This window comes from Cupressus sempervirens, chromosome 1 (genome assembly GCF_028749045.1).
Source record: "Cupressus sempervirens isolate cs-2001-9-10 chromosome 1, ASM2874904v1, whole genome shotgun sequence".
In the NCBI taxonomy this organism is placed as follows: domain Eukaryota; kingdom Viridiplantae; phylum Streptophyta; class Pinopsida; order Cupressales; family Cupressaceae; genus Cupressus; species Cupressus sempervirens.
The window spans coordinates 742,756,431-742,780,538 of record NC_143118.1 but is presented as its reverse complement, the minus strand read 5'-3'; the positions used below and the strand labels follow the sequence as shown (position 1 = coordinate 742,780,538).

The window sequence follows — 24,108 nt, the reverse complement described above, 5'->3', positions numbered from 1 at the left end:
CTAGAAGTCCAAAAGAAGAAAGCATGAGGAATGTTTAAAGATGATAACCATCCTACAAACAAAACGGGGACCTGGTATGATGATAGAAGGATCTTTTATGAAGCACCAACCCAAGATCTCTTCTTTTCTAGCAATTCTTCAAGAGATTAATGTAGATTTGTAAGAAATTTTAACTTCATATTATTTAGTTTTAATTTATTAGTGTTTGGAGTTTGTTTAGTTTAGTTTCTCATGTTTTTATGAGTTAATTTGTTGGTAATTTTGTTCTTTACTTAATTTTTAATTCATTGCTAGTGAATTCCTCTTAGACTATCTCTATGAATTGATGCAATTTTCTTGCTGGGTCAAAAACTTCTCCCACTTGATTTTAAGTAGAATCAGTGAGATTTAATTTCTAGATTATAAAAGTTCAATTTAATCTAATAATTTATAATTTCACAATAATTTTATCTTTTACATCATATTCTTTATCTTAATTTATTTTATCACACAAAATATTAAATACTAGTTAATAAAAAATTAAATAAAAGTTACACTACCAGTCTTCTAGTGTTACCTCTCATACAAAACCTTCTAATTCTTCCTTCCACATTCTATTCCTTAAATACAATTTTCTTAAAAAGTAGAAATTATTCTAACTAAAATTCAGTTTCTCTCTTCCTTATTGTCTCACATTCTCTCTCACATTCTCTCTCAGTCACTTTCACCAGTTCTCATCCCTCTATCATTTCAATTTATTTTTGATAAAGAATATTGGAAAAGACCCTTGAATCCATAGAACTATTACAAAGAAATAGTCATTACAGTCAAACAACAAAACCGAGCAAACTACCCTATGATTTCAACAAAATCTATCAATAATAGTTAAAAGCAAAATAAACTTATTTCTTTATTACCGAGAACAAATTTTCGTAGGCATTCATGAGTTATCCTGTTTCTCATCACATATCAACATATTCATTTCTCAAATAAATGGCATGTTTAACCCCATTGCTCGTTTTAGCACTTAATCGAAAAATAAATACAACAGCAAATCCCAAATGCTCATTTTACGGCATAATGAAACATTAAATATGATAACAAAATAAAATCCCAACCATCTAAGCAACACTGATAAATGGGATTTGGGGTTGATTGTGTATTTTTCCATGATTGGATGTTTTTGGGGTTTTTCTTTCTTGAGATTTATATCTTCCAATCATTTGTTATCATCAGGGGCATGTATATTTTTTCCACAAATTAGATTTCATCTTTTACTTCTTCGGAAATTTGTTTGTCCATAAGATCTTTGAAACATTCAGTCTACCCAAACATATCTTTACAACTCACTGGTAACATATTAATATACTTGTGTCCCGTATCAACAGGCCAGAAGTACTTGCACTATAAAGCTTCAGGCAGGAGTGGTGTCAAATTGCAATAATTATTGAAGAGTTAACAAAGATCACCAAGAATTAGTAGTCGTAAGTTCAACAAAATACCTTAAATTTGTCCCAACAAGCACTTCAGAAAATAAAACACTTTTTATCCATCTTAGATGCATTTTGGTGCCAAACTGACCGTAGATAATCTGGGAAAAAATCAAACCCAGACTATCTATATTAGAATTTGCCCGAACACGCACGTCAGCAAAGAAAACGCTTTTTATCCACAGTAAATGCATCATGGGGCCAAACTGACCGTAATCTGAGATGAAAACAATCCATACACTAGTAATACATAGATTTACATTTTTTATCGTTACAACCCCTTACGGACCTGCTTTTTCCCATCATAGAAGCCAAACGGTCCTTCCCTCTTTCTCTTCCTTTCCTGCTGCAGCCTTTCACAATCCTTGCATTGTTCCTCCACTTTTATGCCCGGAAAAAGATTCAAAGTGGCTGGCGGCAAGGATTGGCTGAGATTCGCACCAAATACCATAACACCACGAGACGAACATGAAGAAGCAACAGAAATTTGTCTGACAAGGCTCTTTGATTCCACACACGAAGAATTACCGTCATGCGATGCAGATCTCTTTGAGCCATTGACAAGACAGCATTTTAGGGCTTCAAAACAAAGCGAAGTGTGCCCAAACTCTAGGCATGAATTGCCAGGGAAACCGTTTAGGGTATCACAAGCTAGAGACCTCTGGCTAATGCATAACTGTGGCGATGACGAAAGGAGGTAAGACATGGGTACTGCCGGTTTTAGGACGTCCGTATGAAACCCGCTAGATATCCGGTAGCGAAAGCTGATGTAGAGCTGCCCGGGATTAACAGTGGTGCGCTCAAATCGAACTATATCGCCTACCTGCAGCCCCTTCTCTTTCACATAGCGGTTCCAGCCCTTGGTGAAAACGAAGCTCTGGCTGCTGTTCCAGTAAGTGTACCGAAACCGCCATGTTTTTCCAGCGCAATCCTGAAAATTCAGCAAAACACTCTTTCCGGCGGCGGAGTCGGTCAGAGAAAAGTATTTCTCAGCGTACTGCTTTGGAATCACGAGACGGTTCAGCTTGCCCACGTCGCTGGGCGTCATGGTCTTGTCGAACAGGTGCTGCCGAGGAGAATATCTGAGCGCTTCTGGCGGACCCGAATCGGAGAAAGAAGAAGATCCCGTCGCGTTTGCGCTGCTTTCCCTTATGTAATGGTGGAGCTCGTCTTCGAATGTGTGCTTTCTGAGCATGTCAACGATTTCGGATTTGGAGTGGCGGAGGATGAAAACGGCCTCCGGATCCGCGTCGTTGACAGAGGGAAAGTTTGTGTGGGCGTCCCGAAGGCGGAATTTGAAGGCGGCGCGGTCATATGCCCTGGCGGCTTCTTCTTCCGTGTTGTATGTGCCCAACCACACCCGCTGGTGCTTCTCGTATATCTGCGCGCCCCATCTCCCATTCGGCTGCGGAACGACGCCCTTGTATTTTGACGACTGTAGCTTCCCCGTTTCTGCCCGCTTGTAGACCTCCTTCGTAGGAGTACTGGTGTTATAGTTGTTCAGGTCGGTTTCTGTGATTCCGCTTCCCGTGCGTTGCAGTGGGAATGAATTTTTCGCCGGAGTAGTGTTCTTCGAATTTGTTGATTGGGAGGAGGCTTTGCATTCCTCATTGATGCATTCGCTTCCGCTGTCATTTTGGTCCGCGCGGGCTTTTTGTTCTGCCGCGCAACAATTGGTCTCGGATCTCGAATTTATTGAGCTGCTCGTAGAGCTAGGTCCGGCCATACCCGGATTGAATATAACCTCCATAACCAATCCCTGAATAGAAGAAAAACCTTATATCAGTTAATTGTGGTATACATGAGATAAGATTGTATGAAAGTTTCTACTTTAATGTTTTGGTTTCCATTTGTTAATTTATGAGGACATGTGCGCTGCTTGGGATTGAGTTTTACACTTTATAAACCGTCGTGCAGAAAATAGAAACTTAGAGGGCATCTATAATGGATCATAAACGGCCATCTGAATATAATGATGGTCGATGGTTCTAAATTAGATCGTGGACGAGTTTTTGTACCAGTGACCTATTTTATATTTCATTAGCTCTCTATTATCTCCAAACACAGATCACTGATAAAAACAAAAGCTCACACAATCTGCCATACAAACAAAAATAAAAGAGCATCAGCTCATAGAACTATAAAAAGAAGTTTACAAATTGGTTTCCCAAACCGAGTTATGGAATGTACAATATGGGTTCAAAAGATCATAGCTATAATGGAATTTAGAGCATATCTTGATCATAAATTGCCATCCAAAAATATTGATGGAAAAATTCATATTGATGGCAGTTGTTTCTATTATATGAATGTTCTATTTTATGTCTATTTACGTCTCTATGATCTCAACAACCAGTAAATACAAAAGCTCATACCATCAGATCTAGAAATAAAGGTCAAGCAACATCGGTTCCCTAAACAACGAAATAATTACAAAATATATGATTTCCTAAAAAAAAATTGGGCTTCTACATTGTGGGTTGCAAAGATCTAACCCATTAACAGACCTTGAAAGGGATAAAAGCAACGGGCGAGGCCCGGCCAGCGCCTGTGAACATCTCCTCTTCCCAAGGTAAAAGAAACCCGAGCTCTCTTGGACTCCTCACCCAAAATGATACTGTAAAATCTATATATTCAGCCAATAAATACCGTGTCTGCACTAATCTTCACCGATTGTCGTTGAATGATGAATTCAACTCAACAGGAACAATGAAGGAATGAGGTATATGTAAAAATGAGCCACAAACATCCCCACCACCTTCTCTATCCTCACCATGCTCAGGCAAACTCCAACCAGGCATTTGGTCTTTTGTACTAATTAACTACTCAAGAGTTAAAGAGGTCAACAGCAAAAGCCGCCCCCGGTACTGCAATTCAGGGTAGCAATTGAAACAATGTATGTAGTCTTGCAACACAACGTACGATTCTAGAGACAGTTTCCCACAAGTTGCAGGATATGTGGAGCCTACTCTTTACGACTTGAAAATCAATGACGAGCATAAATTATCGTTTCTTTTTCGAAATATGGTAGCTGGCAAGGACCCGTCCACTTGGAGATCAGGCACCCACCTCACCGTTTGACTGTTCCTTGCTGCTGGATTTTTAGGTTGTTGTAGTGGTATTGAAAACATGATGCCCAAACTACTAGTTCATCTTTCCTCAATGATTAATACCGACGTATAGTTTTATTGAGGTTGCACTTCACACGGCGTTTAGTTTGCTGTTTATAACTTATTTAGTTTGTCTTTGGATGTTGAATTTCCAGTTCCATCAATACTTGTTGATGTCCCACCTCGTGGGTGATTGCTGTGTTTTAAAACAAATATAGGCCCGTTGAACGCATAACCCTCGTAGTAAGTTTATTCAACCCACTATCCATGACTGATTTATTGTAAAGCACTGTCGTCATCGCTTGTGAACCATACGAAATTATCTAATTACAACAAAGGGTCCTACAAGAAGAAATGTGTATCAATTTGCTAGAATACCTTGATAAGAATGTATACGATAATGTTAAATTATACTAATTTTCCATAGTACTTTTATGACATCTAACTTGTGCCAAGTGTTTTACGTCAACTTTAGGTTGTGTATCACATGTTCCAACTTATGCCAAGTGCTTTAAAGGCCACTCTAGTTTATTACTTCAACAAAATTTTATATCACTCATGTTAATTCTACCTAATAATAACTATTTGTTTTATTCTACTTATATTTATTGAAATACATAAATCTAATTTTTAATATTTAATCATTTTTAATTGTTCAATAATTTTTTTTTGCTAACGGGTTAAGATGGATATTCTCCACTCATTTTTAGGTTTCCCGATTTGAGTTGAAGGGGATGATCTCTTTAGAAACATGTGGGCAAACAGTTTTAGCCATCACGGTTACTTTGGGCTTTCAAATAGTACATGTGATGTAGGTTGTGGTTGCTTATCATGGCATTGAGCTAGGAGTTGTTCAAGGTTACAAAAGGATTATCATTGAGGGTGGTGCCCTAAAAATAGTATTTTTTTGATAAGTTCTATTATCCTAGGATGGAAATATAGGAATGTCATAATGAAAATTAAAGGATTATTAGACTTGGTGGACAATCTTAGATGTTAGCATACTTTTTGAGATGGAAGTGAGGTAGATGATAAACTGGCTATCGTATTTAGACTCGCAAAATATGTCAGATTTAGTTTTCCCTCAAAAAATGAATATAGGTAGTATGCCAATGGATAAAAAAGGATATTGCCACTCTTTCCAATAATAGTACCTTTCCACCCAATATTTAATATAATGATGCTAGAGGCTTAGGTGATTCTACAATATCCCCAAAATCAAATAAAAGACAAAGATAATTTTCACAAGAAAATGATAGGGAAATTGAATAAGATGCAAGCATCATCTCATTGATAGTGGACATAGACATTGATATTCTTAAAATGTACATAATAATCTTGCATATATAGGAAAGATAATACGAAATTATGGTAAGGAGCAAATAATCTATCACCTATGCAAGGTGGAATTACATGTCTGTCAAAGCTGGATAATATCCATTATGAAATAAATTATGTTGCATGATCAGGATGATAATGCAATATATGTGAATAGGGTAAAAATGGATGAATATAATTTAAAATAATGCACATGAAAGAGACCTTAAACCCACATTTTACACATACATATAGATTCATATGATATGGAATGTAAATATAGGAGACTAATATTGAAATAAAGAAATAAAGATACTTACCTCTAAACGAAAAAGAAGCTAAAAACGCTATCAAACAATCTCAAAAACTAACAATTTTCGTGCTTTGAAAACAAAAATTATGAGATCTTCAAAACCCAAAAATATTTTTCTTTTTTCAGGGTAGGTCGACCTTGACCCAGTTAGCGGGCCAGGGTATAACTGTGCCCCAAAAAGTTGACCTTGACCTGCAGTACTCCGATAAAATTTATGTTTGTGGATCTCACAAGTTCAAGGAAAAGGGTATCTGAATCTACATTGATATCCATTGTTCCACACTTGTACTTGCAAGAAAAATGGTTTTGTTTGTTAGATGGGTGGTTTTCCTTAGTCAAACCCCAGTTTGGAATTAACCTTGAAATTGAATTGAAATTGTAATATGATAAAAAAAAGTAAATGGAACTATTTACTTTGCTTAGGTAGAAATCCTTGTGGAGGATTCGACTCCTTGAATCCATTAGTATAGATGTTCTAAATGAATGTAGAATGTCTCAAATCAATGACATTAGATCAAGTCAACACCAATCTTTGAATGGATCTTGGATTAGGAAGAGGCTTGAATGGAAATGGATTAATCTTAAACACGAGAGATCCATAGAGCTTGAATCCTTTAATGGCTACTAATGGACCTCCTTGATGAATTGAATGATTGAATGCTTGAATGCTTGATAATGCTTTAATGCTTGATGGATAGTATATCTTCACTTCATAGAACTCGTGAGCGTAAAATTCATAATCAATGGTTGTGCAAGATAATGGTTAGATAGAATTATAGAGGAAGGCTTCCTTATATAGAAATCTAGGGCACAAAGTTCTAAAGAAGGTTGACATGGGAGCATTAAATCCAAATTAATCTTAAATCCTCAAAATGGACCTAGATTAAATGCAATTTAAGAGTTTGCCATTTTAGAGACCAAAATAGCCGACATGGAAGTGGGAAAATAATTCTTTCCAAAACCCAACAACCAGAAATCATAGAACCTTGAAATTTGGACATGGGGTTAGTGATGAGGTCGACCTTACCCTAGGTCAAGACGAGGTCAACCTTGACCTAAAAGGCCATCCTTGACCCTAAGGTCATCCTTGACCCAAAAGTAAAAAATCTTAGGATTTCAGTCCAAAATGACAAAAAGTGAAAAAAGAAAGTGGAAAAAGGGGTAGAATAGGGGAAAAATCCATATCCAAGTCAAAGAACCATTCAAGGTATTTGACATGACCCCAAACCACTTACTAGGAGGGCTAAACTAGTACTAAATGGAAGTACTTCCATTTTCTGACAATACAATATACACCAAAAGTGGATCTCACACATTAAATAGAATTAGATAAAAAATATCACCACCTAAAGTCTCATGTACACTGTGCTTAGTTAAGGTGTAGACTCCTCTCTTTATCAATGAAAAACTACTTTGCAATGCTTTATCCTAGGTAAGTTTTTGCAATTTTTGTGATCAATTAGTATTTAATTACACCAATAGCTCCAATAAGTGCAACCTAGGGAAATTCAATTAAACTCACAATGCATGATGGGTCTTGACTATTGCTATCTCTAACCATTGTTGTCTATTAGTGTCAACCATTTAGTCATTTACTAGGCAGAGTTAGGCAATCATCACTGTGACTCAGATACTCTATATAGGCCTAGTAACATACATAAATAAGTATATACCTAGCTCTATAGGATCCAAGTAATTTTTTTGGTCATGGAGTATTTTTGTATACAAGATGAGTGTTGAAAATAATTGATCAATTTTATATTGTCTTTGATGTTAAAAAAAATGTTACATCTTTAGCAGTTAGTGTCTACCAAGCTCGCTCAGGCAATGAATATAATTTTTAGTGTCTACTGAGCATTCTAGAGTAAACCAAGTTTACAAGATAGTGTCTACTGAGTTCACTCAGGCACCTTAGAGAAGTTCGCAAAAGTTCAGTGTTAACCAAGCTCACTCAATTAATAAAGGGAAGTTGGCTTGGAACCAGTGTTAACCAAGCTCCCTCAGTTACTGAAGGAAGTTTATGAAGTTGCAGTGTTAATCAAGTTCACTTGGTTAACATAGGAAAATCATTTTACAGTTAGTGTCTACTGAGTTGGGTTAGCTAACAAAGGATTTTCTTAAATCAACATATTTAGTTTAATGAATTTATTTGTTTAGTCTAGCTGACTTAAGGGATACACATTATATATTTGTAAGTGTATTCAAGTCAAATTGACAAAGGGAAATGATACAAATATAAGGTTAAGTTGTGGGATTGAATATGAGAAGCATGGGATTGAAAAGATAAACCAAGGAAGTGAATTGGAAGGATAGCAGAGTATCCTGAGTTGATTGAGGTACAAAGTTTTATCTGATAAAGTAGGATCAAGTATTCAAGCCAAAACAAAGATCTAAAATCAGCAATACAATTGCATCAACAATTAGGTCATATCATTGTTACTCTCTAATAATTGTAGCAATTTATCAAATCTCTTAATAAAGTTAGCTTAATAGCTATTTTCCAAATCCTCTAACAAGGTAGAATTTCTAGATTGAAGTGTCTAAAGACCTCTAACAATGCCACTCCTAATAAATCTTTTAACAGGGTCATACCTAACGGTGTGTTTTGTAACCTTTAACAAGGTTGGCTCCTAATAACACTCGCTTCAGAAGAGTGAAAAATAGTAACTAGTTGCGATTGGTGGTTTTTCCCAAATTGGGTTTTCATGTTAAATCCTAGTGTCACATGTGTTCATGCTATTTATTTTATGTGTATGCAACTAAGTAAATTAAGGTTAATTATAGTTAATAACTTAAGATCTACATTTATCAAGTTACAGTTGATATTTTAGTACTTGTGGAGTGACAGTAAATTATTAGTGTTAACTGAGTGCCTCTGTGTTAATTGAGTTTCAACAAAAATTTAGTTTTAGCAGAATTTATATTTTGATTTGTATTGACATCTAAGGGATATATCATTTATTTTTGTAGTAACTAATTCACCCCTCCCCTCTTAGATACTCCTCTTATATTTCCAACCTTGAGCTCATCAATGACCAGGCAAGTTATTAGCCACCAAGCAAGGTTTAAGAATAAATGTGTCAAGTTACTTAGTATGTAGCAAGCACAATGAAGGCTGAGGAATAACAATGCCAAGCATTAGGAAACAAAAAAGGCTGAGCTACACATAGTTTACATGAAAGCTAGGAATGGAACAGAGTTTTGGGCAAAGTGATTAAAAGGGCAACTTGGAAGGGATATTTAATTTTTTAAGAGGTTCTTATAGAACATTTAATACTATCTGAGGTTGTTCATAATATTGACATGTTATAGATGAATGATCCCTATGTTGTATGTTTGATGATTGGGATGAAGAGGCAAAACATGAAAGCATCTAGAAAACAATTAGCAAATTAGTTTAAATAGAGGTGATATTAACCTAGATCATAAGGATGCAAAGTAAGAGAAAAGGCAAAGAGGTTAATTCATGTGAGCAAGAAGAATTGAGAAGATCAGTTTAAAAATCATTGAAGGGTTATATTATCATCTAATAGACCAAGTGACCTAGTCATTGTAGTGAAGTGAAAGGGAAAGAAAAGCATATCAGATCAGAGGAGAGGGTCAGTTAGCAACTTGAGCAGAATCAAAATCATCTTAAAGAGAAAACTAAGAGTTAAGTACTAAATTAGTTTTAAAAGACTTGAATTAGGGTAAATCTCTTAATAGAGTGGTCTTAACAGATGTTTGTAAATCTCCTAAAAGAGTCCTTACTTTTTTGTTAGTGTTAAATCCTCTAACAAGTTGAGACCTAATAGTCTCTTAACCTTTTAACATGGTAGACCCCTCACAAGGTAGATCATATTTTATGGTCAAACATTTTAACCTTAACTAGTTAACTTTATTACCGCAATAGTGAAGATTTGTGGGTGTCATCCCCACCCTACTTTTACCTTCACCTTGGAGGGTTTCTAGATAATAAATATTGTGTTGTTTATTTTACTTTAATGCATGTGATTGATCAGACTTATATGTTAGAACAAATTTAAATTATAAGTTTTACATGCAAAAGTTATTGATAAATATGGATGAATCTGTGAAAAGTAAAAAGTGTTTTAGATTCTGATTCATCCCCTCCCCCCTCTTAGTATCTAGCTTATCATGTTTATTCCTCCATCAATCAACAATTTGTATTAGAGCACTAGTTCTTTGAAAGAAGATTAAATGCTTAGAGAATAGATCTTGGAGATGGAGGCTTTCAAACTAGACAAGACTATTGACAATCATTGGATTGACATTCAACTCACACTAAGGAAACTTGAGAAGGCAAGACAAGATCCAAAGGATTCTCTAAAAAGGACAAAGGAAATTGTCATCTAGATAAATAAATGTTCTTATGAAGAAGTTGAAATTGAAGGACTATTTGAACCAGTCAATCCAAATGAAAAAGCATCTATTGATCTACTTGACAAGAACAAAATCCTAAATGAAGAAATCAGATGACTAAAAAGAGAACATGAAATCTAATTAGTAAGACTGTGTAAAGTGATTGAACAAAAGAAGAAAATTGAAGAAGACATGACTATGGCTGAAGAAGAAAAAAATGTAATGGTCACCAGACTTGAAGAAAGGATATTAGATATACAAAAACTCTAATACTCAACTAGACATGATGAACTGGTCAACTCATGCTTATAAATTAGGAATTGAATCACAAGGATGTGGTAATTGCAAATCTGAAATCACAAAATAACTTACTAAAGAATGAACTAAAAAATGAGAAGGAATCTATGGAGAATTTCAACAAAACAAAGGAAGCTTGAAGTACTTTGAAGAACTAATAAATTCATCAAGTTGTTTGGATGGGTTAGGACATTCATGCACTAAGAAAGGAGAATCATCTAGGAATAGAAAATTGAGGATTGAAAAGTCAAAGGACAAACCAACATGCTATCACTATGAAAAACTTGGTCATACTATAAATATATGTTGAAGCAAACATGGTATGCAAAATTCTAAACCTAATTTTCTTGGTTACTATTTTTACTACAACAAACAAGGACATCAAATACATGACTGTAGGTCAAGGCTGAGGAATACACAAGCTACACCTAAATATGAAGGATATTGCTACAATTGTAAAAAATATGGGCATATAGCATATGAATGCAAATCATAGACAAGACTCTACTAGACAAATTAGAGAAAGAATTATGCACCTAATAATGCATGTTCTAAATGTCATGAGTTTGGACATCAAAGCGAGAATCATAGGACTCAAGTACATTAAAAAAATCACACAAATTATAGAGGCAAAGGAAAAGTGGACATTGAGCAAATTAGGAATGAAATGAACTAGAAGTGGAAAAAGAGAGTAGAAGATGGAAATAGTGGATCTAATAGAGTTGAGGTCACCCAATCCAATGGAGAAGGTGATCATGTCATCTCAAACTAAGCAAGAGAGGTATGTATTGAACTGTATACTTAATTGATATATCATTCATTACTTCCTTACATAAAATGTGCCAAAAGTTCAAATCTGCATATATAAGATGCATAAGAATAGATTTGTGAAAAATTGATGAGTGTTAGTGAAAATTGTCTATGTTGATTGAGCATTGCAACATGGATCGAGCATTTCAAGAATGATAGAGATGGGGTGACATGGAAGAGACTGAGTTGTAGACCTAGTTGAAAGGGATCAATTTCAACTGAGATAGTTGGCTTCCACTCATCTAAGTACACAACATTGATGGAGAACCTAATTCATTAGTAAGAAATTATATAATAAATTTTGGAGATATTATTTCATACATTACAATTAGATATTTTAGAGCATAGAGCAATTTGGGGCTTTGAGAACCCAGTAGAGATTTGATCAAAAGTTTTAATAAGTAAAGAGCATGAATGAGTGTCGAGTATCTAGAGAAGGAAGGACTTCAAACCCTATCTACTATCATGGCAACTTTATTGACTGCTAGAATAAGTCAAGAGGTTAGTAAAATTCAACTGGTGAAGAGTGATGCCTATCCTCCACCTATATTTCATGCTATTCTACAGAATATTATGAAAGGAGACTTAATGGGTTCATTATCTTTGATACCACCTAAAGTCATTTTGATCCATGATATTAGAAGCTATTATATGTGAAAAAATGGAGAAGTAGGAGATTATGAAATTAGGGAAGGCTATGAGAAGTTGTGTAATAAAGAAATCTTAAAGGATGAATTTCAAATTGTTGAGAAGAAAGGGTTAAAACATGCCCTCGAGTTCCCAAGAAATTTCAAGATCAAGTGGATTAAAGTAGTTTTGAGCATTATTCATGATATGAAGTATTGGTTACAAAATAGACCAATGAAAATCACGAAGAAAATAATACACATGGTTATATGTTATCCAACCCTAGACAAGAAGAAGACCATGCAATGTTTGAACCATGAAGAAGTAGAGGCTAATTCTAGAGCCAAGTGGAATGGATGTGGTCTATCCATTACAAGCATTTGTGATCCACTAATTGAATTTTTAGTGAGAATCATTGCCCACAAATTCAATGAATTGGGTAGATAGAATAGTGTACCTTGTATGGTTGTGGATCAAGCATGGAATATTGTGATGAAATATCATGAGTATAGTTTCATTGAGCTACAAAAGTTACAACTTGCAAAAAATATGTCATCAATAAGAAAAGTGAAGAATTTAATGCATAAGTTTGGATTCCTCATTATTTGTATTTTCTTTTATATCCATAATTATTTTCTCGGTATTTGAAATGGTCTATTTTTGTAAGAAAAACCAATGACAAGGAAAATCAATGAGTATATTACTCAATCGGGAGGAAATTTTGAAAATGTAATGAATGTTTACTTTGATGAACTTAAGAAAAGGATGAAAAGAAGAATGAGGATTCTTGAAGAATTGGTCTCAAGATACTACTATGAAATATATTTTCTTGTTGATATGGACACCACTTTTGTATAGGCAGTTAAGTTGAGGAAGGCTTAGTTACAATGTTTTGATTATGAGCTAGATGGTGTTATAGTGAGGCAAATATTGAAGCACTACTAAAAGAAGAGATAGATGCTGAGGGCTAAACCTTTTGGAAGATATGAGGAAGACAAAGCAAGAATAACTATGAATATCAAGATAGCTTCCAAAGAGAATAAAATGAAGAAAATGATTGAAGACCTAGAAGCTAAGTTGGGCACCCTAGGCAAGGGAAAGGAACAATTACAAATTACACAAGGTCTTGGTGAAGATGAAGAACAAGATAGTGGTGATGAGGAAGTAGAAGAAGAAAGTGACAAGGGAAAAGCCCTAATTGTTTTCATGAAACCAAGCAATAAGGCCCAAGGAACATAGAAGAGGATGGTAGTGATAGCTCCACCACCAAATAAGCCAAGGACCAAGGCAACTGCTAGTGCCAAGCTATCCGTAAAGCTAAATGTAGTAAAGACTACTAAGCCTAATGCCCCCAAAACTAGAAGATGAAGATTGGTTAGGGGAGCACCTATGAGATAGATAAAGAGTATTGATGAGGTATGTGAAACCTTGAGAGGATCTATAGGATTATCTAGTTTTAGATATCTCAGATATGGCACACTAGATAATGATGATATAAATATAGTTTAGGAGGCTATAGTAGAAATGATTGCAAATAAAAAAATAGCTCCTAATGTAACAGAGTAGAAGATACCAAAATATCTGTATGATAGACTAGAGAGAAGATGGCAGCACGCTGAATTAGTAGAGAAATAGATAAGAACTAACACATTAGTCAGAGTTGTGTCTGATCTATTACAATATTAATGAGACATAGTTTTGGAATAACATAGGAGCAGATTTGTTCCTAAATACAATTTTTTTTTGGCAATATAGAATAAAGAGGAAGTTGTACAATAGCAAAGTGAGTTACTGTGGAAGAACATTTTTTAGCTAACTAAAAAGAAGTTAGAGACTACAAACATTGATGATGAATACAGTAGTGGAGAAAGTTTAAGTGTGCTAAGTCCACAAGGTAGGATCTCTCTTGCACATGCCCACACCACTAAAACTCATAGGCTAAGTAGTGAAGGCTCACAAATATAGGGGAAGATGGTGAAGATAGAGAAACAAATATAAATGATAATACTATTTTAGCACCTCATATTCAAGAAGAAAAAGAATCAAATAAAGATAAATTGAGCGTGACTATTGTTGTCTTGATCAAAGATGCACAAGCACAACCAAGTGATGACACCCCCTCACCAAATCCAAAAGTAGTACCAAGAAAAAGCACTCCTTCACCTAGAAAAAGGAGCAAAGAAATAAAAGAAGTTTCATTAGATATTGATGTTAGTCTGGATGAAATCATTGACATGCCACAATTGGATCTGGTAAATCTCACCATCGAGTAACCTATTTTTCTACAAGAAATTTTGATAAAGAAGAAGACACAAGAAGAGCTCAAAAGGGAGTACAAATAGGAATAGGTACTACATGATGTAAAGCATATTTTTTTTTATGCTTTTAACATTCAAAATTTTGAAGAAGATGCATCAATCATAAACTAGCTTGTAAATATAGTTGAACAAGTGAATGTTGGAAATATAGAGTCAAATGTAAAGTTAATTGATTGACTAGCTAGAAGATTTGATACCAAAGTTGTGGACAAAGTTTCCATAGCTATTGCTAAATAGAAAGTGCAATTACAAGTGGGTGAACCCACAATAATGGGTTCCACTTTAGTGGGACGAACAAAAATGAAAAAAATTTCAAAATGAGAAATTGAGTTTACCATGTGTTTGCGCAAACATATTTCGTATGTTCGCGCGAACATATGTGATATATATGTTCACACAAACATGATTTTCATGTTCGCGCGAACATAGGTTCATGCAAACATGGTAAACGTGTTCACACGAATGCCATGTTCGCACGAACATGCAAAATCACAAAAATTTTAACCTTTTTTTCTTTTTTTCTTTTTTTTGCTCTTTTGACTGCCATAATTGTAGGAGAATGATCTCGTACTGTAAAATAAAAAATGTCAAAATGTGCTTCTCGGAGCAAGCTTTCCAACGACTATAATTTTATTACATAATTTAATCATTAAGAATTTCAAATGTGAGTTTAACTCATTATAGGTTCATTACCGATTGAACATCAACCGACTTTGACACCTCGGGAAAATTAGTAAATTAGGTCAAGTTTTTTTTGAAAAATGTGGAGGCACTGGCTTATTGAGATACCTTTCTATTCAAAAAAAAAAAAAAAGGTTTATGATAAATTGACATCAAATTATCTGTGTCAAACAGAATGTACGTCTGAATTACAGTTCATGTCACTTCAAAACTTCATAAACTATACAATATTCAACAAAAATAAATCAAACCAAATGTAGACACTGGATATTGATGCTACAAATCCAATGCAGAAAGAATTACTTCATTATCATTTCTAGAGAAAAAGTTATGTGTGTCAAACGGACTGTCACTTTTTAAAATATTGAATTTTATTATGTACCACTTTTTGGAGGAGATAAAAAAAATTGACATAAATATTTTTTTTTTTTAGATTAAAAAATATGGTTACAAAGTAAGAACAAAGTACTCAAAATCACTAGTTTATGTCATCTTGAAATTATTTATAGTTTTGGAGATATAGTCACTTGAACGTGTCGTTTGTTGCAAAAATATTGATTTCAAAGTCAAAATTGGTCAAAAAGTGGAACCCATTATTGTGGGATCACCCTTGTGAAAGTACATGTTATGATTGAATTGATTAAGAAGGTACAAAATTTGTACACAATTTTGTCACATGTACCAAGATTTACTCACAATATTAAGGCAAAAATAAATTCAATTCAAAATGAGATGAATAGCTCTAGTAGCATTATTTAAGAGTTAGCAGGATCAAGCATTGATCACTACAATAATCTATTGAATGCTTAAGGCACATTGGTCAAGGTTCAAGTAGCTAGCAAAAATATTATATCTAAATTGATCTCTATTTAAACAATGATGATACCTCATTTGGAGCTCATATAGAGAGAGCTAAAAATAGCCTAGGATCTTATAAAAATAAATCACAATTTATTAATGGCTGATAGTTTAATTGACTTGGTTGGAAGACTTCACTTGCAGAATCACATTTTAGAGGCAACAAAAATCATATGGTATCATGATTACCACAGTTTATAAGGAATTCATTGAAACATATGGATTACTTTGACTCATTCAACCCCAACAATAGTGACATATAATGTTCAAAAACAAGGGGGAATAAGATATGTGTAGAAGGAAAGAGACGTAAAGATGGGCAAAGAGAATTATGGAGAGACAAAGTAATGTGATGTCAAAAAGATGCAAAGGAAAGGTAAAACAAGAAGTACAATGTACCATGTACAGATTTGAATAAAGGTGAAAAGGTTTCGTTGTTTAATTTTATTGTTTTTGCATTGTTCATAACCCATACGACTTAGGGGGAGAGTTCATTATTAGATTGTATTGTAATGATTGAAATATGACAAAGTATTTTTTTCTCTAATTAAAAAATCAGAGATTGTTGGTACCTCTAACCATTGTTATCTATTAGTGTCAACCACTTAGTCATTTACAAGGTAGAGTCGGATGCTCCTCCCTATGACTAAGCTACTCTATATAGGCTAAGTCATACTACATAAGTAAGTATGTAGCTAGCTCTATAGGAGTCGAGTAAGTTTTAGGGTCATAGTTTTTTTTGCATATGAAACAATTTCATCAATGACTGAGCAAGTCATTAGTAAATGAGAAATTTTTGAGAATACATGTTCCAAGTTACTTAGTATGTACCAAGCACAATTAAGGCCGAACAACAAAAATGACAAGCATCAGAAAACAAAAAGGTTGAGCTAAGCTCATTTTATATGAAAGTTAGGAATGAAACAAAGTTTTAGGCAAATAATTAACATGCTGACTTGGAAGGGATATTTTATTTTTTAAGAGTTTGTTATAGAATATGTAATACTGTCAGAGACTGTTACAGAATATTTACACATTGCGGGTCACCGATCTAGGTTATGTTGTGTGTTCAACCATTAGGATGAAGAGGGAAAAACATGGAACCATCTAAAAATTTACTAACAGATTACTTTAAATAGAGATGATCTTAACCTTGATTGTAAGCATGTGAAGTAAGAGAAAATAAAAAGAGATTAATACATGGAAACAAGAAGAATTGAGAAGATCAATTTAGAAGTCATTGAAGGGTTATATTATCATCTAACAAATAGGGTGACCTAGTGATTCTGATTGAGTAAAAGAGAAAGATGAGCATATCAGATCAGAGAAGAGTATCAGTTAGCAAGGAGGAGACTTAAAATTAAGTTACAGAGAAAACTAAGAGTTTGGTACTAAATTAGTTTTAACAGACTTGAAGCAAGGTAAATCTATTAATAGAGTGGTCTTAATAGATCTTTGTAAATCTCTTAATAGAGCAGTCTTAATAGATCTTTGTAAATCTCCTAAAAGAGTACTTACTTTGTTCTAAGTGTTAAATCCTCTAACAAGGTTAGACCGAACAGTCTCTTAAGCTTTTAATAGGATAGGCCCTTCATAGGGTAGATCATATTTTATTTTCAAACATTGTAACCTTAATTGTTAACTTTATTACTACAATAGTGAATATTTGTGGGTGTCATCTCCAACCTAGTTTTACCTTAACCTTGGAGAGTTTTTGGGTAACAAATAATGTGTTATGTGTTTTACTTTAATACATGTGATTGATTAGGTTTATATGTTACATCAGATTTACATTATAAGTTTTACATGCACAAGTTATTGAAAAGAGAGTTGAGTCCTATTCTAGCGTTGTTAGGTGTGAACAATAAGAAAAGCTCTGAAGATAATGTGAAGCCAAAAATAGTTCACAATTTAACAAATGCATTAAATGATATTGATAATAGAAGTTGAGTAACTGATTTAAGTGTTGCATAGAGCATTGATGACTATGATTACAAAAAAGGACTTGTCACAAAAAAAAAAAGTTTGAGCAATTTTTGAAATGTTCAATCTATCTAGAAGAATTGCTCAAGAAAACCTAAAAAGGAGAAATTTTCTTGATGAGAATATTGAAAAGAACTAGGTTAATATTTGTTGGCTTCATCAAAAGGATATAATATCTGAAAGTGAACTAGAAGACATGTTGTTGAATATTGGACTAGCCAGTCACATATTTATTCCAATAGAAGAGACACTATACAAATCAAAGATGAAGAGACGGTTATGAAAATAGCACATGATCTAGAACACTTCGTAGAAACAACACAAAGAGAATTATTTGAAGCTTTCAAAAAATAATTTACAAATGTGAAAATTTTCCAGAGAATGTTTGAGAGGTTGTGCCCATGTTTTGTACACATAACTAAGATATGTGAAACTTGTTGTTGTCAAAATCATATTGAATTTCATCTTTATTTACAGTCTTTTACAAAAGTTATGGAAACACTTAAGTCAAATGTGATAATTCCTAGAAGGACAACACAGTTTGTCAAGTATTTGTTATGTGATAATTCTCAAGAGGTAGATGAATTCAATGTACAATGCATAAAAAATGCATATACAAAATATGGAGAGTTATAGAAATTTCCATGTGAAATAGATATTATTAATGCTTTTGAAGTATTAGATAGTAGCCAAAAGGATGAGGGGTTGACCCTAGAGTACAAAAAGGCTAAGAGATCAGCCAAAGGTTTCCTCCCAATCATCTGACCTATACTAGTTTTATACTTCAAAAAGAAAATTTGATCCAAAATAGAACTAACAACATCAGTCCTATAGCTAACAAGAATATAAAAGGGAAAATCATTGTAGTAGTAAGGAAACATACTACTACTATCAGTCCAACATTAAAACTTATACATATAAAATAAATCTCCATAGGGCATCAAGTTCAGAGTAATCAATATGATAAAAAAATAATTAAAAAATAATAGTAGGGCTAATTGTCCTCCTTCTTTTCAGGTTCCTCACCCTTCTTCACCTCAGGCTCATCCTTGTTCAACACTAGTTGTGTGGAATAGATTTGAGTATGAGATATATCAAACAAAGAATGGAGAAGAATAAAAAAAAATAGCATTGAAGGAGAGATCTATATGGTGAATTTATGGTTAAATTCAGAACTATGATTTATCCACACATCCACCACTTTCATGCTACAAGATATTAAGAAAAATAGTTTTGATATTCAAAAAATTATTTCCCACTAGGATTTATTCTATCAATTGTAGACTTCTTTGAAAATTATACTTTTCCACTCAATCTAAAATTCAAGTTAAATATTATCACTCAAATCAAGTTGCAATTTTTGTAAAAGTTTCCTATAGACATGTGCAATTTGAGGTGGATGGGGTAGAAAGTGTTGATCTAAATGAATGCATTATCATCAAGGAGGTTTTTTTTTTAATCTTAGTGATGATAGGGTTTACGATAGGGCTATGTAGCTCATTGTTTTGGAATGTTCTTTGATGATCTCATGAATCATGGGATAAATGGTTTAGAGCATTAGATTTGGTGTAATGGTTGTGTTGGTACATGCATTTGAAAGTTAAACTTTAAACTTTCAAGCACATATTTAATTAATTGAACAATTATGTATATATAGATTTGATTACTCATAAAATTATTTTAATTTTTTTCATAGGGAAATTTAAGTCTACAAAAGCATTGAATTGGCTTGCAACATAACATGCAAGATAGAATGTTAAGCTTTTTTGGAACTTCTTTGAAAGTGCTCATGGAAAAGGAGAGCATGATGGAGCAAGAGCATGTGTAAAGTGTGCACTTTTCCAACATGAACTCTTAGGTATATTATTATTATGTACTATTCAAATTTGATGTATATCACCATCTACTAGATAATTCTTTTATGTTTTGTTAAAATTCATACAATTGTCTTTCCTATACAAGTGCAAAGATAGATAAAGCAAATCAAGTTGTTGAATGGTGTGAATATCATTTTTCTCCTCATGATATAACATATAATAAACACTTTTTTTGGGAAGTTAAAGGTAATATTTCCATTTTCTTTGATATCTTTACTTTTATATTTTGATTATTGACATAGAAACTTGCTAATTTAATGTGTCACAGATATTGATCGATCAAATTCTTGCAATTGTCAACCCATTGTGGGAATTAGAAGATTGCATCAACTAATGACTTCTAGACAACTAAAACCTCCAGTAATTCAAGTAAGAGAAAAATCATGTTTTTGTGATGTCTATATTCGAAACAATGCAATGTGTCAATGCAGAATATTGTGAATGGGTATGTCTTTGAATTGACATGGAAACATATATTCAAAAGTACCCCTTATTAAGAAGACGAAAATGACATAGACATTCATAATTCTATGTATTAAGCTAATTATGAAAATGATTCTGATTTAGTTGCTCCAAGTGAGTTTCTACAAACATGTTTCATTTTTATATTTAATTATTTTTATATTTATATATTTACATTTTCCATAAATTTTGTACATTTGTAGGTGACATCTTTGTTGTGTATGCGAATCCTCAAAATGTGGAAGGTGTAGATTATAATTTACTTAGATACACACAAACAAAAATAAAGTTGACTGAACCAACTACAGATGATGATAACAAGTGATATCCAACTGGTTGAGTTGTTATAGAAGGTATAGATTATCCCCTTACAAGATCTATACAAATAATTAGAGAGTGAGAGATTAATTGTAAAAATTTATTTTTGAATACTCAATGAAGTAAATCTTATTTTGTAGGCACCTATTATCAACAAACAAAAATTGACCACAATGGTGTTCAAGTTATTGAATTCATGCCTACCCAAAAAGTTTTGCATTACAACCACTTGGTTTTAACCACAAAGATTCAGTTTGATATTGTGGCAAAAAAGGGATGTAGCAAACCAAATTGGAGGTTAGATATTGAGGACTATAAAAATTTGTTCGAGATTATTCAAAATAGAGAAGATCTTGACTATATGTGTCAACAAATTTCTGATTGATAGATAGGTTTAATGATTCATAAACAAATTTAAATTTATATATACATAAGTTTAATTTTTGTTTACATTGCTTTAAGTGTTGTTTCAATATTTATACATGTTTTTATTTTTACATTTCTTTAAGTATCTAAATAAAAATCAAGTAATTATTTATATTTACATTTACATTTGCTATACACATTTACAACACACCTAGAAAATTATGTAAGACATATTTTCATTAATTTATAGAAACATGTAAATTTCTTACACATTAATAATTATCTTAAAAAACTGTATAGAGATTTCAAAAACATGTTTCCACATTTATTTAAAAGATATTCTATTATTGTAAATATCAAATATATCAACTACCTATAAAAATGGTCACATAACTCATGAAGATATCAAATATGTCAAGTATAAATGTAAATGGTCACATAACTCATGAAAATATAAAATATGTCTGCTATAAATGCAAATGGTCAGATAACTCATGCAAATATGAAATATGTCAAATATGAGAATGTTGTAAATGTAAAATGTCTAGTAGTTATAAATCTAAATGATATCATCGTAAATCAATATCAAACATCTAAAACATATGAGCCAAACTCATGTATATGACATGTATAAATATAAAATATGATCATGTTTTCCTCCACAATGTGATCAATTGTCACAAGATCTCAAACCATGTCTCCAATATAAGAATAAATGTATCATGACCATGTGTATATATTCAATAAATAATAACAGATGTACAATCAAATTTACTTGCTAGTCAAGATGACTAGGGTCGATAGGCATCTCTCCATCTCCACTCTCAAGAGCTGTAGATGCAATCTGTATGTAATAGAGGAAACAAATATGTCACAATGTATACTTTACTAAATTGTATTTTATATTATATTTATATTTAAATAGAAGATCTATAGACATCTAAATAGACATATTTGTAAAATTTAACCTATGTGTCATGTTGCATAGGATGCGTAGGTGTCTACAAGTCCCCACATGATATCATCATCACAAATATATGTCTATTAATCTCACTTAAGTCTATATCACTAAAGATCATACCTCTAATGTCAAGTGTAGGATCTATGAGCATATCCAAGAATAACGAACATCATGGTGGGTAAGAACTTTCCTTAGTAGGGTAGTTGTGTCCTCTACAACTATGATCTATATTTGAGCTATAGTTGCACCATATATTGTTGGATAGAATTAAGTAAAATTGTATTGTCTTTGATGTTACACAAATGCCATATCAGTTATTAGACAGAGTCTACCGAGTTCTATCGGTCAGGAAAACAGTTTACAGAGTCTACCGAGCTCAGTCGGTCAGTAAAGCCTTTTGCAGTGTATACCGAGCATTCCTGTATGTCACACGGTGAGTTAGTGATAACCGAGTTCGCACGGTAAGCTAAGGAAAGTTTAGTTCTTACCGAAATCACTCGAGTATCAAAGGATTTTGTAGCGAATGGTTAGTATTAACCGAGTTTGCACGGTAAGCTAAGGAAAGCTTAGTTTTCACCGAGCTCACTCGGTAATCGAAGACAGCTTTTACCGAGTCTAGTCGATTTCCAAAGGAAGTGGTAGGTTTACCGAATTCCCCGGTAACTGTAGTTTTTACCGAGTTCTACCGGTTAACACAGGAAGCAGTTTTTTTTTTAGCAGAGTCGGCTAGTGAAGAATTTTGTTTTGATTATTAGTTCAAGCCGACTTTTGGAATATGTTTTGTCAAGTTGGTTGGGCCGACCTGGTATCATGTATAGTATATAAAGAGAGGCTCAAGATGCGAAAAAGTGTGGAAAAGAGTGTATACGAATAGTGCAAGGAAATGCAATGAAGAGACTTGTGTGTGCCTAAGCAGAGTTGAGCAGAAGGAAATCTTGGAGCTGCAAAGATATATTTAATCTGTAAGGATCTTGTGGAGCTAAACTAAGATCTGTATTCAGCAAGATAAGTTGCATGTATTTTCAGATCATTCATTGTTGCTTTCTAACCATTGTAACAGTGATTCCAAAATCTCCTAACAGAGTTGGTTTAACAGCCATTCCATAAATCCTTTAACAGGGTGGCAATTCAGTTGAATTGTTCTAAAGACCTCTTACAAGGCCACTCCTAATAGGGTGATTAAATCCTCTAACAGGGTCACACCTAACAGTGTGTTTTGTAACCTTTAACAGGGTTGGCTCCTAACAGGGCTCACTTCAGAAGAGTGAAAATTGGTGACTAGTTGCTGGTGGTTTTTCCCATATTGGGTTTTCACGTAAATCTGGTGTCTACTGTGTTCATGATTACTTTCTTTTGCATGGTCGCTTATTTCAGTAAATGCTTAATAAATTAAATAAATATCTATCAAGTTTTAAGCAATAATTTATGTGTTTACCCAATAGCAGCAACAACTAAGTTTAAGGCATCTTTGGGACTGTTGAAAATGTTTTTGGGGTAACTGATTCACCCCTCCCCTCTCAGTTATCCCATCTTCATTTTGCAACAATTGGTATCAGAGATTTTGGTGCTTGCAGGAGGAGATTTCAAAGATCTAAGCCAAAGATCAAGATGTCTTACAAGAGGGAAATCCCAAGGCTTAACCGAAACAACTTCTCAGCATGGCAGGGATTAATGAGACTTCATCTAGCTTCCATTGGTGACACTGGTCTGAAATATCTTGATGAGAAATATGTAGAACCATCAGGTACATTATTAGTCAATGACATTGCTATAAAGAAAACTCATAACATTATGATGATTGATATTGCATCTGCCTTGAGTTATGAAGAGTTTGATGATGTCAAGGACTGCACTACTGCCTATGAAATGTGGGAAAGACTGAAAGAGATCTATGGTGGAGATGACAATGTCAGAAGAGCCAAAGCTGAAAGTCTGAGAGGATAGTTCGATCAGATGAAAATGAAAGAAGATGAAAACAT

The 24,108-nt window shown here is 33.6% G+C and overlaps 1 protein-coding gene across 1 annotated transcript; it reads right to left on the bottom strand.

Moving 5' to 3' along the window:
* Positions 1 to 1,468: 1,468 nt before the first annotated feature.
* LOC149580044 (AP2/ERF and B3 domain-containing transcription repressor RAV2-like) lies at positions 1,469 to 4,263 on the bottom strand. Its single transcript, XM_089788627.1, has 2 exons — positions 3,977 to 4,263; positions 1,469 to 3,228 (listed from the first exon to the last, which is right to left on the bottom strand). The coding sequence occupies exons 1-2, from the start codon at positions 4,025 to 4,027 to the stop codon at positions 1,741 to 1,743; spliced, it is 1,539 nt and encodes a 512-aa protein (XP_089644753.1). The 5' UTR covers positions 4,028 to 4,263; the 3' UTR covers positions 1,469 to 1,740.
* Positions 4,264 to 24,108: the final 19,845 nt, after the last annotated feature.